At 38.4% G+C, this 19,488-nt stretch overlaps 2 protein-coding genes across 2 annotated transcripts; both read right to left on the bottom strand.

The window, feature by feature from the left end:
- Positions 1-939: 939 nt before the first annotated feature.
- Positions 940-12,910, bottom strand: fcer1g (Fc epsilon receptor IgFc epsilon receptor Ig). The gene is made up of 5 exons (XM_088015354.1): positions 12,710-12,910; positions 3,541-3,632; positions 2,235-2,282; positions 1,687-1,710; positions 940-1,595 (listed from the first exon to the last, which is right to left on the bottom strand). Exons 1-5 carry the CDS (start codon positions 12,774-12,776, stop codon positions 1,542-1,544), a joined length of 285 nt encoding a protein of 94 aa, XP_087871480.1. The 5' UTR covers positions 12,777-12,910; the 3' UTR covers positions 940-1,541.
- Positions 12,911-13,093: 183 nt separating this feature from the next.
- ndufs2 (NADH:ubiquinone oxidoreductase core subunit S2) lies at positions 13,094-19,146 on the bottom strand. Its single transcript, XM_014991577.2, has 14 exons — positions 18,992-19,146; positions 17,669-17,772; positions 17,396-17,586; positions 17,137-17,257; positions 16,802-16,914; positions 16,629-16,703; positions 16,468-16,545; positions 16,292-16,377; positions 16,099-16,218; positions 15,310-15,439; positions 15,079-15,174; positions 13,745-13,828; positions 13,339-13,396; positions 13,094-13,238 (listed from the first exon to the last, which is right to left on the bottom strand). Exons 1-14 carry the CDS (start codon positions 19,099-19,101, stop codon positions 13,201-13,203), a joined length of 1,404 nt encoding a protein of 467 aa, XP_014847063.1. The 5' UTR covers positions 19,102-19,146; the 3' UTR covers positions 13,094-13,200.
- Positions 19,147-19,488: the final 342 nt, after the last annotated feature.

The raw sequence follows: 19,488 nt of genomic DNA, 5'->3' as shown, positions 1-19,488 counted from the left end.
TACGTCATTGACACAGTTGTTCCACATAAAGGCTGTCGATTAAAACTGAAGGCGTTGTTAACGTCTTCTTATATGACACTGAAAAATAAAAATCATTGGGTGATGTACCTTAGACGTCCGAACTTGGAATGAGAGTAAATATCACAAAAAGATTTGCAAATGAGTTATTTTTGACAGCTTACGCTGTATTCTATGTGTAACATACTGATTTTTAAGGATGGGGTAAATCAGAAACTTCTTTCTGTACAAGAAATGTCAAAGAGAGTCTATTTGTAGATCCAAGCACTTGTAAAATGTAAGGGAATAATTATAATGGTCATGATTAAGTTTAAAACAGTTTAATTCTCAAACTGTAAATTTAATGTATTTTATATGAATAAACTATTAAAAACTACAAATGCTGGTAAAACATAGTTGTGTTAATTAAATACAGTCAACTCCTCAAATCTGTACTCAGATCCTAATTTTCAGCTTTGATTTTAAAATGGGCTTTTATTTTGAAAGCAGTCGCCAGGTGTTTTTCAGGTTTGGGTATAAGCTGAGTGGAATGGTTTAGGATGAAGCTGACACTTCCTCGATAAAGTTCAAGACAAGTTGAGCACTTCAGAAATCTCACTGAACGAGAATCTATATTAAAAAAAAAATAAGGCTGCAAATAACACTTCCTTTTCCTTGGGTTTTAAATCTGGGTTTCTATGACATCTTAGTTTAAACATTGAATTCAAGGCGTTCCAGTTGACATCTCCAACTTAGAACTCCAAATATTTTAACATCATATCTATATATCTGACCAAAGCTAAAGCTGTGTCCACATTTAATCTTATTTATATGAAAATCTCCTGGCAGGAAATGATTGTTTTCAGAAATTTGTGGTAAAGAAAGACTTAAAGATTAAAAAAGTTCTGATTGAGAGTTAAATAAAGAGACGGAGATGCCGTATTTCTAAACGATAAGTTCTTTAATATGAATATGCGTGCAAAACAAAGTCTTGTGTGTACATGTATCAGCTTCAGAAAGGTGAAGGAGATGCCATCACTGCCACCCTGAGGTGTAATGGAAATACTGCTCAGTATAATTACATTCCCCCCTTATAATTCTCTTACCCCGAAATTATGGCATACAAAAATAAAACAATAATAGTACAAATAGAAGGAAAGCATATGCAATTTGTCAAATTTACAAAAATGGTAAAGAGTGAAATTTCCATCAGCGTGTTTTGGTCCTGAAATCTACGCAAAATATAAAACCTCTCATTACAATCCTATTTTTCTTTTTCACACTTAAGCATTTAAATGCATCTTCAGGATATCAGTAGTCAAAATAAAATGTTAAATATGTCCAAGAGGACAGGAAGAGTATCTCAAACAGAAAGCCGCATCACTTCTTCTTTTCTATCTCTTACTCCTCAACTTCTGCTCGATTCAACAAAAGCAAAATGGGGAAACAAGCGCTGGTATAAAAAACACAGAGTGCGACATGTGTTATGTTTAAATACAAAAGAAAAAAAAAAAACCAAGACAGAACGCTGCGGCCGGGTGAGATCACTTCTTCATGCCGATGGTTTCGTATGTGTCCTGCTTGTGAGGAGTCAGACCCTGAAGGAGGGGAGAGAGGAGGAAATATATTTATATACATATGAATAATGTGAAACTTCAGCTTAACGCGGCGCGGTTCTCTGAAACTCACCGTGTAGATGCCCTCTTCCACATTCTGACAGAAAAAAAGACGAGAAAGAGATTAGAGACAAAATAGTCATTGTGACACAAAAAAACGGGAACTGGAACAGTGGCTCAAACCAACAATTCAAGTTTTTAAAGTAAAACCAAACAGAGGCAGAGCTCTGTCCTAAAATAACATGCAGCTCTTGTTCTTAGTGGGCTGAGCTGAAAGGTGGACAGGATGTTGACTTTATTCTCCTCTAAACAGCCGGCTGCTCAGTGGTCACAGCCACTGCAGAGAGGATACTCAGTATTAGCGCAACTCACCACGAAACAAACTCGTTCACACTGCCTAACACACGCACACGCACGGTTGATGTATGTAGGCATGCTGTGTGCTCATTTCCTTCTTCACGTCCAAAACCTCAGCCTCAGCATGTGTCCACTGAGGTTAGCCTCAACAGAAACTCAGCTTCTTTTTTGTTGACTGAAACGCCACTTTGTGCTGCAGCGCAATGCGTTCCACGCACACGGTTCCCACAGCGGCTCCTGTTTTAGTAGAGCAGTCGCTCTCACCTGCTTTGACTTTGCTTTTCCGCCGCTGGCCTCTCTGGCGTTGTAGATCTGTCAACGATATACAGAGAAAAACATAAACCTCTGAAGCAGCAGGTAGATTCATTTGCAGTAAATACATGATGTTATCAAGATAAAAAAAATCTACACTGACGTGCAAAAGCGTATAGTTCCAACCAGTGTTGTAGTCAAGTCCACCTAACCCAAACCCAAGACCAAGACCAGAGTGTATCGAGACCGTGACAAGACCAAGACTTTTCGGGTCCGATACCAAGTCAAGACCAAGACCGAGGGAAGTCGAGACCGAGTCAAGACCAAGACCAGCGCCCCGTGCTACCTGGTTTCAACTCTAAGCCTTTATTGAGATTTTATGTTAGACAAAACACAACGTACAGCCCAATTATGGAGTGACAAAAAATATTTTTCACAAATAAAAATGTGGAAAATTTTGTTTTATACTCAGTTTAAATGCATGTATATGTATAAAAAAAATGTCCACAGAATGATGCTGCCACCACCTTGGGAATGGTTTGTTCAGGTAATGTAGATTTTCAGCCATGCAGGGAACATTCCATTTAGGCAGAAAAGTTCCATTTCTGTGTCAAACTGTAAACAGAACTCTTTTTTTTATGGATTTATTTTAATAAATCTTCTGGACTGCCCTCCATCTAGACATATTGCTTTAAACCTGTCTAGAAAATGTGTTTTCTGACTTTTACTTTGCTTATTAATATTCTCCTTCAGGTGTTACATTTCTTCAATGGCGGGCACTTTTATGCTAATGTGCTAATAGCGGAGCTAATTTTTCTTGCTAACTTTTGCTTTTTTTAAAATTCAAACATAAAGGAACAACCTTTGTAAAGAATAAAAATAAATAAATAAGATATAAACATAAACACAATGTCTAAGAGTATCATAGAACATGTGTCGAAATTAAATGTTTGCGTTGTAGTCCTTCAAGGCTAAATGCAGTTTGAATTTAAGTTTAGTATTAGCTTCTGCTAAATACTGTGTTGGTGCAGCACATTAGCATTAGCTTCTGCGTCATATGTTGGTAAAGCACTGTAGCGTTATCGTTTGCTAAATACCATGTTGGAATAGTGCCTTAGCATTAGCAGCGCTAATGTTTATGATTACTGTTAACTTTAGCTAGTGGTTCCCTTCCCTGAATTTTATGTTACTGACACAGACATTAAAAATATATCTATGTATAGATGGTATTTTTCTTCCATACTTAACTTGGTAGCGTTTTGTTACTCTACGGTTTGTTTAACATTAATAAGAAAGAAAGATTTGTGTGGGTGCGAACCTTGACCCTGCAGTAGAGCGCGGTCAGGATGATGCCGTACAGGAAAAGAATCCCATCCAGAACGTAGCAGATCTCTGGCTCCGATAGAGCAGCTGGAGGACGAGACGACAGCAGAACGTTAGAAGAAGAAAGCCTGCTGCACACACACAGGACTTCCACTTTTACACACTGTGTGTGACTGTAGCTGGTCTCTATGATGATGATGTTAGTGTGGAGTCATTTACAAAACCACCTTATTAGGCAACAGCCTAAATGTTTGTACCATTGTGAATTGTGAAAGGTGCGACAGTGGCGGTGTTCTGTCAGATCAGCATACATTGTCAGATAGTCATGCGCTAAGCTCAAACATGTATACGCAGTCATTACCACATGATTTCATTTAATCAGCAACATAGAATCATGACGTAGATCATCATACACTTTGTTATTAACAGCTGTATGACATCCTGATTTAGAGTTTAAGTAGATTAATGAGTTTTACACGGGCGTGTGTTGTAGTTGACTGCAGCTGCAGCCAGACCTGCTTTAAATACACTTTGAAACCACGACAACGTATGTATATTTATCTAGTTATCATATTATGTGATATTATAGACAATTTAATGACTTATTGTCGTCATAACTTGTTGCGTATGCTGAACTGACAACTCCACTGACGGTCGGACTTCTTAATGCGCATGCGCGGGCATGCGTACTAACTGCATGTATGCTATCCTGACCATAGACATAATATAAGGATAGACGCCTCATGCCCCGCTGTCGCCTATTGTCGCTGACGAGATTTAGGGCGGCCATCTTGGAGCGGTATACCACTCCACTCGGTCCTATGTGTTTAACAGGCACAGTGACGGATCAGCGCATTTAATCGATCATAACACGCTTTTTTGTTACTGGAAACCATATTCAAACATCTATCAAAGCTACATTTATAAACAATTGTATTATTTAAGTATGTTATTTAAGTATTTAAATATGCTTAGTGGCTAAAACAATAGAATAGGAATGGAATATTCTGATATTGATGTATAAAGAGCATATTACAAAGCACACAGCCGTTCATAATTTATTTAATAAATTATTTAGTAATATCAATACATATTTAAATAACTATACAACACAAATAAAGATTCATAATGGCACAAATAAATAATTAATACTGAATAATATATATATATTGGCAGTTCTAGGCACAGCCAAGATACTGTGCAGAACCCTCAAGCTCCCAGGCCTCTGGTAGAGGACCCGAGCTCAGAGGATGAAAGAGACCACCCACGGAGGGTGAGAGGGGAATTTTATATATATATCCATCCATCCATTTTCCTTCACCCTTGTCCCTCAGTGGGGTCGGGAGGGGTGCTGGTGCCTATCTCCAGCTCACGTTCCGGGTGAGAGGCGGGGTACACCCTGGACAGGTCGCCAGCCTGTTGCAGGGCAACACAGAGACACACAGGACAAACAACCATGCACACACACACTCACACCTAGGGGCAATTTGGAAAGGCCAATTAACCTGACAGTCATGTTTTTGGACTGTGGGAGGAAACCGGAGAAAACCCATGCATGCACAGGGAGAACATGCAAACTCCATGCAGAAAGACCGGGGCCGGGAATCGAACCCAGAACCATATATATATATATATATATATATATATATATATATATATATATATATATATATATATAGCTTCAGAGATTCAGCAGCTGAGATTAAGTCCAAAATCTGATGAGATCCATCCTGCTGCAGTGAATTCGTCTCTCTTTATAGATTTCTCCCTCTTCTTCCTCACATCGTGTCTTTATGAAACTTTCAAAACAAAAACGGAAGATTTGGGATGTATCTTACTAGTGAAAGAATTACATATAAATAATAGTCTTTACCACCTGTGTAAACTTTGCTGGTGAATGTTATAACACATAAGTTTTATAATATGTGTTATATTGTTTCATTTCTAATGCTCTTGTGTCATATAATCTAAGTCAATGTTAGAGAATAATTAATATTTTTAGATGTACAGAATCTCAGTTAGTCTTCATAGCGGGGCTGAACCTGTATTACACCAAGCACTGTAGCTAATATTAGCTGGTATCTCGCCGGTGGACATAAATACAGTAAAGTAATATTCTAATATATAATATAATCACAATATATACACAATAATATGTCCATCTTACTTGTGAAATGCTGTCTGTGGAGCCCTCACATCAATAATCCATAGATCCGAACAATAATATCCCTCAGAGCTGAGGCATCGTCTATTGTTTTGATTGAGGAAAGTAGGAGTTTATACCGCTCTAAGATGGCCGCCGTATTTCCTGCGCCGGAGCAGCCAATGCGGCGTCTACCCTTATATTATGTCTATGATCCTGACCATAGACCATAGACATAATATAAGAAGAAGAGGGAGATATCTATAAAGACGGATTCACTGCTGCACGGATGAATCTCACATCGGATTTTGGACTCGTCGGCTGAAAAACATATATATATATATATATATATATATATATATATATATATATATATATATATATATATATATATATATATATATATATATATATATATATATATATAATTCAGTATTAATCATTTATTTGTGCCATTATTAATTTTTATTTATTAGTGTTTGTATAGTTATATAAAATATGTATTGATATTACTAAATAATTTATTAAATAAATTATGAACGGGTGTGTGCTTTGTAATATGCTCTTCATACATCGATATCTGAATATTCCATTCCTGTTCTATTGTTATAGCCACTAAGCATATTTAAATATGATGAACTATGTATTAAAAACATACTTAAAAAATACAATTGTTTATTAATGTTGCTTTGATAGATGTTTGAATATGGTTTACAGAAACAAAAAAGTGTGTTATGATCGATTAAATGCGCTGATACATCATTGTGCCTGCTAAACACATAACGCTGAGTGGCGTGGAGTACCGCTCCAAGATGGCCGCCCTAAATCTCGTCAGCGACAATAGGCGAGAGCGGTCCATGAGGCGTCTATCCTTAGATCTATCCTGTCAGGACCATGTCTGTGGTCCTGACAGCGTAGGGCAGGGGTGTCAAAGTCAAATGGACGGAGGGCCAAATAAAAAATTTAGCTACAAGCCGAGGGCCGGACTGATCGAATGTTCATTGAAATGTTTTTAAATGACGCATATAGTCTAGTGAACCTAATTGAACCTACTGAAAACCTAACAAATATATTCCAATATGATCAGATAAATAAAGCAATATTTTCTTATGGCTCTGTCAGTAATCTTTAATTTTCAACAGACACAACTGAAATATTTTTAAAATATAATTGGATTGAAATACAATAAAATAAAGTGCAAAAATCTATTAATCCACATATGTCAGAGTCAAGGCATTTAGATGTGTCGCCGTCGACACATCTAAATTTGCAGTACCGTAATTCCGCCACACGTAGCGCTAAGTGGAAAAATTCCAACGGTTTCTGAAAGGGGAGACGTTGCACTTTCCAGCAAGTATCGGGTTAATACGGTAACTTCGCAGCTGCAGCTGCAGAGTGTGTAATTAATCCGGGGGGCACTCGTTTAATAGACGGTATATTTCGGCAATAACTTGGTGGATATTGAAAGTTCCGGTTGTTATGGATACATGGGTAAGTACATCATCTCACAGAACATTTAAAGAACTACTTACAGTTCAAATAAGGAAGATATTTTTTTTTCAGACGGGGTGCCGGCTTGCTGCGGGCCGGTTCTAATAATAAATCAAGATCATCCCAGGGGCCGTAAAAAACCTTCTCGCGGGCCGGATGTGGCCCGCGGGCCTTGACTCTGACATATGTGGCGTAGGGCTATCTGATAGAACAGCGGCCATTACAACGTCACAAACAGCGCGACACTGTTTGGATTATCTAAACTTGATAGGAACAGAGAATATAAATGAACTGCTAGATTTATACTATATCGGCTTTTTCAAACAACGTACAGAAGACAGTATAGTTACGCACACTTAATGAAAACCCCTCTTTTTTTGGCTGTTCTTTTTTAGATTAATTGGGGAATACCAGCATTATTTGTATTTCCTAATAACCAGCATATTGTATATATTGTATATATTATATATTGTATATATTGTACATATTGCATGTATACATTGGGGCAATTGTATTGCCCCAATAACTAGATTTTTTTTTTACATTACCTCAGTGATTCTTGAGAATAGGGACAAAACAGGTCCTATGGATAAAGCATGAAATTTGAATAAAATATACACAAAATATATTTTTTTCAAATATCTAACTAAACTAACCTGGGTCATGTGAGCACAACAATGTATATTTTTCTTTTTTTTGCTGAATATTTTTTTATTTTAAACATTGTAGTCGGTGGATGATGCCTGTAAAAGCCCTTGTCCAGGAGCAGAACTCAATACATTCTTATAGTTTAAAACCATTAAAAAAATACTAAAATTATATATTATGACAATTAAGTATAAGTAGTCATATAAATAATTATAAAAGTATCGATAAATTGAATTAAAAATAATTTTTAGATATTTTCCAACTCCGTTGAAATTTGTCCTTAGTTTTTGTCAACACCGTCAGAAATGAAAAGAATGTAAAAAAAATCAGGCATTATTGGGGGGCACCAGAACTTCTGAGGACCCCATGACGTTGTCTTTTCTCTTCCTTTGCTAGGAGGGCTAGTTAGCTCCGGTTAGCTTAAGTTATTCTTTAGTTTTTTCTTCTGTTTTATTCCTAAGTTGTTTGTCACAACCATGATGTGTCAACTCCATAACTGACAATTTACAAAACTTTGATGAAATTTTGCGAAATAAAAGCTTAATTTTGGTATAATGTGAAGATTTCATGGACCTGACGAGCTACAATATGGCCTCCTTCAGAATAACATCATATAAATTGAGGTAGTTTGGCATTTCGTCAACTCCGTCAGATGTCAACTCCGTCAGAGTTTCTCTGACTCTTTCAGTGAAATTGTTGTCAAATCTCACTTAATTGTGCAACTAATTCATTTTAATGTATTTTACATGAATTGCATTACTTCACATGTACCAAGTTTTTCATTTTACTTACTAGTTTGTCACCACCTTCAGTTCTGTGTCAACTCCGTCATGCACTGTCAACTCCATCAGATGGACTTTTTCTTGTTTTTTGTTTTAAATAATATTTATTTTATTTCTTGAGAAGCATTTGTCTGTAAATTGAGTAAAAATATCACTAATGGGGTATTTTAAAAATCATTTTAGATTTATTTTTGTCAGATGGTGATGACAAAGTTTTGGGTCAGGTCGATTAAAAATGTAATTTTTTTTTTTTAATTCGCAACTGGGAGCCTGTACCTTAGCATCTTCATATTTTCTTAACATTATTTGTCATATTTGCATACATAAGGTTGAGAAATAATTTAAAGAAAATATGGGAAAATTAAAACCCATTTTGTCCCTATTCTCAAGAATCACTGACCTGAATTTATTTAGTATTTGTCGGGACAGGTTTTAAACCGTGACTTGAGTCAAATATTTTCAGAAGCTTTAGACTACAGTTTGTTGTAGTTTTATTTCCAAACAGAACTTGTGTCAGGGTTTTAGGCGGCTTCACTCACACCAGAACTTTTTCACCCCACACAACATGGCGCGGTCAGCATTATAACTGCACAGTCTGAATCGTGTTCTCATGGTTCTCCTTTTTCAGTCTAAATGTGGCAATGACAGTCATTAAGGTTAAATGCTTACACAGTTTCAGCAGACCACAGAACTTCTTTAAAATGAAGCTTTTTGTTCATTAGCTCAGTTCCAAGCAGTAATCTGTCTTTTGGAGCAGTGGCTTCTTCCTCTCTGAGAGGCGTTTCAGACGATTCGTTTTACTGCAGATGATGCAAACCAGTTTCAGACGCTGTCTTCACAACTTCTTTTTATTGATCTAGACTAGGTTCATACCATATTTATATTTCGCACAGAATCATGTTTTTCCTCTATAACACAGAAACCTTCTACTTCCTGTTTTTTTTAAAGGATTTATTGGCTCTAGTGGCCTTTAGTTGATAGTGAATTGACAGGAAAGAGTTATATGAGAATATGACGTTAGATATATTCTCCTGAATATGTGTTTCTGCATTAAATCTATAATAACCATGTATGTCAGTTATCTATGCAGACAGTTAAAAAAATTGCTTGTAATTCTACTAAACTCTTAGATTTGCTTTTTAACAAAAACTAATTTTAATCTTAGTTGAGTTTCCAAATAATTATTAAGTATTGAACAAGAATGCAGAGTACTTATACTGGAAAATGATCTAATGTTAGAGATTAACCGATCGGCCCACAATCTCTGGTTTTCTTTGCGGAGCAATTTTCCGATCATCAACCAGAACTGCTGCTGGGAAAACTGGTCTATTTCAATCACTGGCCGATTGATTCTATTTACTGCGGTCTGAACCATTCTAATGTATATATATACATACACGCCGTGTGAGTGTGTGTTTGAGGCTCACTGCTGTCGTAGATGGGATTGTTGACAGAAAAGTGTGCTCACTTTTCTGTTGACAAGAAATTGGCAATGTATAGTCATATTTCAACAATTTTAATTTGCTTTCCAATGAGGCTCGTTTGTCAGTAGCTTCTAAAAAAGAACCTTAAGCAGATATTAAACAAACTTTTCATTAAGCCCACATTTCTATAATGAATTGTTTTTCATTGAAGTAATATTTTAGTATTAAATGTTGTGTTTTCATCGACTGAAAGCAGAATGAACAGAAGTTAAGGCCTTAAACCATCAGTCTAGTCCTGGAAATAAAGGAACTTTTCAATAATATTCTAATTTATTGAATAGGACTGCATGTAGACAGACAAAATTTTGCTGTGAAAATAGAAATCCTTCAGGGGATCTCAGCGTTTTTTTTATTATTTTTTTTTAATGCTTGTTAAAGATAAGGGGGGAAAAAACCACAACAAAACCCAAATGAAAAATAAATGTTTAAATATTTCAAATTCCCAAAATAGCAATAAAATATTGCTGTTGGCAATGTAACAGAATGTACTGTTTAAATACACCTAAAGTACAACAATGATTAGTTGGACTGAAAATTTGTCAAAATATCTGAACTGAGCAAAATTGACCAGATTGAAGTGATCTGATATCAATTGTCCTGTGACGGTACCTGTGACATATCGTCACAGACTATATCTACAACATAGATATTGTTTTAGATATCATTGATTAAATATTTTAAATGGAAAAATTTGATTTTTACAATTCTTATGCTAACGGTAATAGTCAGAACCATATTAGAACACTTTGCAGTGGCTGTTGCGTTACTGAAAATGTTTTCTGAAGCGCGTACTGACAGTACTATGAATTTCAGCTGAAATGGTAACAGGTTTTTACATCCATCCGCCATCTTCTCATTTAACTCGGTGGCAGTGAGAATGTCGCCTCTTTCCACAGAATATTTACTTTAAATAAACCTTCTGCTTCCTTTATATATTCAGTGTGAGATGAGCTTCTGAAGTTCTGATGGGCCAAATAAAACCTCACAGTTCTGAGCTGAACATCCTCAGTTTAACACTTCATAAATACTAAAATAACAGAAAACCTGGCATCCTTCCTGATTGAACTAAAGTGGCAACTCATCCACCTCAGAGCTAAGGTCTGTTTTTTTTTTATTTTATTTTATTTTTTTAATTAATCCAGAAGCTACAGTATGAGACGCTCTGCTGCTTCCTTCCCACTTTCTTTCTTCTCTGTTGAAATCCAGGAAGTGGAGCACTTCCCTTCAGCCTTAGGCCACATGATGGACGTCCACAAGTGACTCACTTCCAGTCGCACTCCTCTTGCTTTCAGACACAGCTACAGCCATCAGGATGGAGCTGCGTTTGGTGACGGAGCAGATAAGACCGATGTCGGCTTCAGTGACGTGAAGCCGTTCCATCAGCACTGCTGATCTCTCTGTGGCGATATCGCCCTTCCTTTTCTAACATTGCTTCCTTCAGAGTAAACAACCAACACCTAAAATAGCCCTGCATTAATGTGTGTAATACCTGAACACACATCCCAACAAATTCACAACTGTTACCACGAAGCAGAGTGTTAGCGTTTTGGTTTTGATCAGACCAGAAAAACGGGTAAATGGCATAAAAAAAATAACTCAACACATGATTTCAATTTTGAAAAGATGTTATAATGCGTCAGAGAGGAGTTTGTCTCTCATCGTGGCGTAGAGCAATTAAAAATAAATAAATAAATAAATAAAAATAGGCCACCAAGAGCAGTGGTTTGGAATAATAAAAAAAAATCAATTTCTGAGAGGTTAGAGGCCGTTTTATGTACTTTTCATTCTCTTATTTTATTGATTTTATTTTTTATTTTTAATGTGATCTGGACTTAAAGTCTGCAATAAAATCTAAACACATCTAACATACAGATTATTTACTGCGCCTGAGGAACCATTTTATAACTATACAACTAATCTTATCGATCCGCCGACATTTTACTTCACCATCATGAGGAAACATGCAGGAAGTGTAGAAATGTGAAAATCTGACAAGATAACTGATATTTCAAACTAAACTTACTTTATATTTAATGGTTTTATCATAATTAAATAAAATCGACACATTTCATGTTTTCTTCCAGTGTTTGTGGCCGACTATAAACATGTTGAAACATAAGATACTGATCAGTTTTGGTTTATATTTTTGTTCTTGGTTTATTGGTTTTGCTTCTCGAAAACTGACACAAACAGAACAAGTTGAGCTTTTTAATCCCAATAAATGACAAATGTGGAGATAAATATGCAGTGAGATGAGGTTAATAATCTGTCAGGATGTGGATAAGATGAATGAGTCGAGCTGTGATGGGGTTTTTTTCTGCTGGTTTACAGTCAGCACCATTAGTTTCCCTTTTCACAGGAACTAAGTCCGCTGCATCCACCGAGCGCAACGGGGCCGAATGTCGCCAGAACCTCAGAGATCATCTGCCAGCATAAACTAAACACAAACTTAAAAAAAATAATAAAATAAAGTAAAATAAAATAAAATAAAATAAAATATGTGATCTGCTTCTGGAGTTTGTTTCTGTCTGATGTGTTTTCCTGTCTGGTTAACCAGAACTCAGTCGCTCAATCTAACACACACACACATCAAAGAGGTCAGTGCTCCGAACTCACCGGCTCTGCCGAAACACATCCAGAGAGGGACGGCGGCCAGCAGCCGACTCCCGGCCCTCGCTCCCATGGTGACGGGCTGAAACGTGGCTGAAACACGGACTGGAGCAGCAGCAGCAGCAGCAGCAGCAGCAGACGCTGGGCGATGCTTTCCTCTGTCTGACTCGGCGCTCGGGTGTTGCGTACCTCACAGCTACGAGGGGAAGTTGTGGTCTGAGCTCGAAGTCCATTTCTCTCAGATCTCATCAGACCACTCCCCCCCCTCCCCTACCCACCCCGGCTAGAAAACACCAACCCAGAGGAAAAGAGGCACCAGCTGAGGCTGTTGGGTTTGACATAATCTAAACTCTGAAGTGTGAGGAAACGAAGCGATGTTCAGACAGGAAGAACGAGGAGATAAAAGGTTTATTAAGTAGATTTAAGTATTATACATGTGTGATTGGATGGTGACTGGATTCAACAGAAAACAAGAAGCACATTGTGCATCAGCAGCGTTAACGGTCAACCTCCCCGAACACGATGTCCTGAGTTCCTGAGGGGAGAAAACAGAGACAGAGAGAGATGAGGCTGAGCGAGGCGAAACTTTATGACCGCTTCTGCTTTTCTAACGATGAAAACAACCCGGTTCTCACCGATAATGGCCACCACGTCTGCCAACATGTGACCTTGGGCCATTTTATCCAGACCGGCCTAGAAAGAAGCACACGTTAATATCTGCACCAACAGCGCCCTCTACGCCTCCAGAGCAGCTTTAACAACTTCTTTTTTTTTTATTTATTATTATTCATGACTAAACAGCCTGGAGTCTCTCCACTAACTGCACTAATAGTTTGTTTATCCAGTTGAAAAGACAGTTTTGCCCTGAAAGCCACCAGTTAAACGTGCTAAGCTGCTTCATGTAGCCGTCAGCTGAAAGTGATTCAAAAACATTTGGGGAAAAGTCAGGAGTTGGAAGCAGCCTGGAGGACAAGCGGTTAAATATTCTAAATTATTGATCAGGAGGCATTATTATTTGATTCCGCATAATGTTGTACGCACCAAGTGAGCGAATCCCGGAGCTTTGATCTTACAGCGATACGGCCTGCTGGAACCGTCTGATACTAGATACACACCAAACTCCCCCTGCAACACACACATACACAAACACACACAGTTAATACACCACACCGGTTGGAAATAAACTGTGGTTAGAATGTCATCTGTGCTGAACTACTGACAGGTTCAATATTGAATAGAGTTATAGAAAAAAAAAACAGAAAAGGAAGAGTAAATTATTAAGTGTAATGTGGTTTCTATGGAAATGCAACCAGAGCTACTATACAACGGTTCAGACCAAACCAGCAGAGCACCGATTGCAGTGTTCTGATCTTTAAAAGGTCTGATTTGGGATAAGATCAGTTTCACATGCAGGTATTTTTTGTCAGCAATGAAACTATTTTGGGAAATTGACTGATCGCAGATTTCTCAAATTTAATTTTTTTTTCCAATTTATCAGAGCACATTGAGATCAGACCACATTTGTGTGTTAGAATGGCTCAGTCAAAGTCCAAACCATTTGAAAACTCCTCTTCACATAATCTCTTCATCAAATCTAGCGTTATGTTTGTATGCATAGCTACTATTCACAAAACTCGGGTAAAAGAAATGCTGATTCAGGATTGAATACACAGGCACGCCACACTTTTCAGACTTAACAGTTTTTAAAACCATTCATTTACTTTCACTTCATAATAATCACACACCATCTATTGCTTTATCACATAAAATTCCAATAAAATATGTGTGTTTTGTGGCGTTAACTTGAGAAGAGTATGAACAAGCAGTGATGGAGGACAGTAACAGCCACAAACTTTACAGTTAAACACACTGAGTGTGTATTTGAGCAGTTCCATTACCAACTAGAGACCAATTATTAATAGTTATCAATCATATGTGTGGGTATTTAAAAAATATTTCAGGATAGTATGATTAATGAAGACTGTAGACTCTCTCTAAAAACATAAATGCTGACTAATATTAGCACTTTATTGGGGTTTTGCTACTAAACAAAGTTAAGAGTAAATCGGTCCACAGTAAACCACTATTCACTCTGTTCATGGTTCAGTATTTAGGGATTTTTCCGTGGAATGCAACTTCAAGATATTCCTGGAATGATTTCCAGGAATATTTTGGAATATTCTCTGAAATATTCCAAAGGACAAACGAAATGCACCTTGGGAAGCCAAAACCTGAGTAAAGCGTTTCAGTCTTAATCAGCTATGGTGAGTAAAATCATCATAATTACCATGGAGAATGTTGGTTTAGAACTTAGAAAATCAAGAAAAAGTGAAATAAAACACAACCTAAACGTGACCCAGCATGAGGGGCCTCACCTTTGGAGCCTCCACAGCCGTGTATGTGGCCCCTGGGGGCACCTGGTAGCCCTCAGTGTAGAGCTTGAAATGATGGATCAGAGACTCCATGGACATCTGAGAGGAACAGGGGGAAAAACACAAACAGAGTTACATCCCTGAAGCTTCGCTCTGCTTATTAAAGTGAGTTTATCAGCAAAACTGATCAGAACTCGGATCAGGAATCCAAACAGATCCATCCGCTCCACCTACCTTCATCTCAGACCTCTTAGGTGGAGCTACCTTGGCGTCATCCACCTTTATCTCCCCCTCTGGCATCTTGTTGAGGGCCTGCAGTATGATTCTGAGGGACTGCCTCATCTCCTCCACCCGGCACAGATACCTACACACACACACACACACAGAAAAAAAAATTCAGGAGTTTATAACAAGTAATATTTCTCTCCACATCAATTTATCCTCCCAATAACTGAAGAGAACTTAAGAGTTTTATTTCACCACAACACAACTAATCCAAGCAGAAACAGAAAAGAAGAAAGTTCTAGAATGGTGTTCTTTTTCTTTTTCTAGACTTTAGCTCATCATTTTTCTGGTTTTTTGATGATAGTTCCTCTGGTTTTGGATGCTGTGGAGCTAGAAGATGTTTCGCTTTTACTATTTTTGTTTCAACACGTGGTTATAATGCATAACCATGGCAACAAAGTGTTGCTTTTACAACTGGGAGGGGTTGATAAGCACCTAAAAAGCTCAAATAATGTCTGAACTATGAAAATTCCAAAGAGAAGGAGGAAGTTCAAATCATTGATCAGAATGGATAAAGGTTCAGATCCCCTACTCCAACATCTCTATGCCTGGCTTTCTAATCAGAGGAAGGAGCAGAAAAAGCAAACAAGGTGGATTAGCAGTGATGGTGCTGCCTGGAAAGTCTTCATCTTTAGATTCGCTGCGTCACGTTTCGACAACGTTTCATTTCCCTTTGGGAATGTGTTTGAATTAAACTGAAAACAAGTCGACATAAACCAGCATAGAGTCGTTCTTTACCTGTCGTAGCAATCTCCGTTGGATCCAATTGGAACGTCAAACTCCACTTCGTCATATTTGTCATACGACTGGGACTTCCTCAGGTCCCACTTGATTCCCGACCCACGCAGCATCACTCCGCTGGTAAAGATGTGACATAAAGACGTCAGCCACCCATAAAGCTGCAGAGTCCCAACTTTAATCAGAGGCTTACCTGAAGCCGTAGTTGAGGGCGTCCTCATGGCTGACCACCCCGATGTTCACAGTACGGTTCTTCCAGATCCGATTGTTGGTCAACATCTGGGCAGACAGAAGCCAACATGGCCCTGCGGTCAGTTCTCCCTGCTCTACAGCTGATGATCAACATTTACTTGTTCAGATTTGGGTTACCTCTTCCACTTCATCAATCCTCAGGGAGAAATTCTTGCCCCACTCATAGATGTCATCCATGAGGCCAAGGGGCAAATCCTGCAACACACAAACCCCATGAGCCCAGCTTTGTTATGATGCATCACTGACTCTAGAGAAAGAAACGAGGGTCCAGTCCACACCTGATGAACGCCGCCTGGTCTGACGTATGCTGCGTGCATCCTGGCTCCGGACACTCGCTCGTAAAACTCAAACATCTGGGAGAGGACAAGCATGTTTTCAGGTTCATTACCAATCCAGACGAGGCCGTCTTGTTGCATTAACACAGCGCGACAGAGCCAGGCATGTTGCTGACCTTCTCTCTCTCCTCAAACATCCAGAAAAAGGGCGTCATGGCGCCGATGTCCAACGCGTGCGTGGTGATGGCCATGATGTGGTTCAGGATCCGAGTCAGCTCTCCGTACAGAACTGCAAACACAACAGATTGGAACGGACCTGCTTGACTAATCACATCCGGAACAAAGTTATCAACACACTTAAGAGTCCGTTTTATAAAAGACAAATTAATAAAATCATCAAAGCTTAAAAGATGATCGTTTTTCCGAGTTTAACGCTAACTAAGTTTCCATTGACCGCATAGTAGCGCAATTTGACATTCATGCATTGGGCATGAACAGATAAAAAGAGCACCTCTGATCCACTGGGCCCGAGGCGGAGCCTGGATGTTCAGCAGCTTCTCCACAGCCAGAGAGTAGCACTGCTCGTTGCACATCATCGAAACATAATCCAGACGGTCAAAGTATGGCAGAGCCTGATGGACAAGGGAAGAAATCACTAGGAAATATTGATCTAAATGTCAGAGAAATAACCCTTTGTTTGCGTTTTTCACGTTAGAAATGTACGCCGTCAGAAACAAAACCCCTAAAGCGTTGTGCCTGTTGGTCCGTACCTGCAGGTAGGTTTTGTACTCGATGAGCTTTTCAGTGCCTCGATGAAGCAGGCCGATGTGTGGGTCGCACTTCTTCACCGACTCTCCGCTCAGCTCCATCACCAGGCGCAGCACGCCGTGAGCGGCCGGGTGCTGGGGCCCGAAGTTGATGGTCAGGTTGGACACGTCCTTCTCTGCGGGGGGATCTTTGTCTGGAAGGAGACGAGGGAAACGGTTCAGGACTGATGTGAAGGAGGAGAAGAGCAGGCGACAAAAAGGCGGGCTGCTTCGTACCGTTCCATGGGGGAACTTTCCAGTTCTTGTTGAATTCGGTGGGATACATCACCACCCCCCCATACTGTTCCATCCACTCCACATCTGGCTGCCATTGCTTCTGCCTGGAACCCAAATGGAACAGGTTTTCTCAATGCCAAGTAAAAGCAAGAGGAGCCCCAACATGGAACTTAGGGGCACCCGCATGCCAAGATGAATATAGGGTGTTTTCATATTTATTTATTTGTAAGGTTTTGTGAACATTTTGTAGTAACAAATATAATTAATAACATGCTATATTTCAGATGTTTAAAAAAATACACATTCTAGAGACATTGTAATAATCACCCAAAACATTTCAAAGGATATTTACCCTTTATTACAAGTTATTAGTTGTATTATTTTTTAATTAATCTAGTGCAGTGAATCACAGAGATCTTGCTCAGCCAATATTTTTCATGTTGTGGAAGTTTGAGATGCTGTGAGGAAGGGCTGTAACATGGGGGGTAGCACATGCTAATTTTCTATCCAATAGCACTGCAAGACTAAATAAAAGGGTTCAAGCTCCAAAATTGGGAAAAACAGTGGAAGAAAAGTTAATCTTTTCACGTTTTTTGTTTGTTTTGAGGTGGTGATGCTGTAATAAGAGTCGTCCTGATCCAATATTGATATCGTAAATCAATCAGACAAGTTAAAAAAATTGTATTGGATTTTATCGACCCGATATTAGCATACTGTTTAAAGCACTGTGCTCCAGGATTTAGTCTACCCCAACATTTCTATCCAGCAGCACAGGGTGGAAATACGAATGGTCAAGGTAATGTCAAGATATATCTATATCTATTTTGTATAGGTGTGAAGCCGCCAAATATAAAATTTAACCACGATATTTAATTAAACCACAGCAGTTTTCATTGTACGTCATATAATATGGTGACATAAGATGTTAAGCCTGAGTAATGAGTTTATCTCGCCTTGACTATATACTCAAACCAAAGCAAGCCAGGGACATTCTTATTCTACTGACTAATATTAACACTGAGGGGATAGTTGCATAATTACAGAAGCTAGAAAGAAACACTTTGAAGGAAAATGCAGAGTCTGAAATAAACAGTAGAACATTCCGACAGCTAAGCTTTAATTCCCCCGTGCATGTATGTGTTGCTGTTATAATACCTTGCTTAAACGCGTATTTATCGTTCAGAGTGAGTGTGGATTTGACAGGTTTTTTTTTTGTTTTTACAGAAAAACCTTGTTAGCATAATGTTAGCATTAGCCTCCCAGTTTGTGCATAGAAGCAGCGGAACAAAGCTCACATATCCCGGTGTTTCCTTCTCATCATACCTGTTCTGCAGTAGCGAACAGCCAGGGCTCAATAAGCTCTTGTTGAGTAATACATTATTTGAAGGACGTCCTCCCAGCCTGGAGAGCGACCTCAACATCGTCGCCGCCATCTTGGCTGTTAAACAACTAGCCAGCTCTCTTCTTTAGTTGTTTCCGAGACTTCAGCAAGGGGTTTAGAGCGTTACCGCCGCCTGTCGGCGCAAATAATACATTGCTTCTTCAACATTATTTAAGACAGTGGTGTCCAAACTATTTTGCGGTAAGGGGCAAAATTGTGATTTTTTTTAAATTATTTTATCTGTTCAATAATGACCTAAAAATTTAAAGATTTTATTGAAAATAATTCGAAATTCTGTAAAGTCTCCGACAAAAGCCATTGTCATTATATAAATACATGTATTTGTTCTGTATAAAAAGTGTTTGCACTTTTTGATTAAAGTTTTATGTGCAAAGCGAGAACTGATTAAAATCAGACAAAAACATTAAATATCAGGGGG

The sequence above is a fragment of the Poecilia mexicana genome, unplaced genomic scaffold, assembly GCF_051168715.1.
Source record: "Poecilia mexicana isolate PSO_F unplaced genomic scaffold, ASM5116871v1 scaffold_18, whole genome shotgun sequence".
Classification (NCBI taxonomy): Eukaryota; Metazoa; Chordata; class Actinopteri; order Cyprinodontiformes; family Poeciliidae; genus Poecilia; species Poecilia mexicana.
The sequence above is the reverse complement of the archived record's forward strand: the minus strand, read 5'-3'. Positions and strand labels throughout refer to the sequence as shown.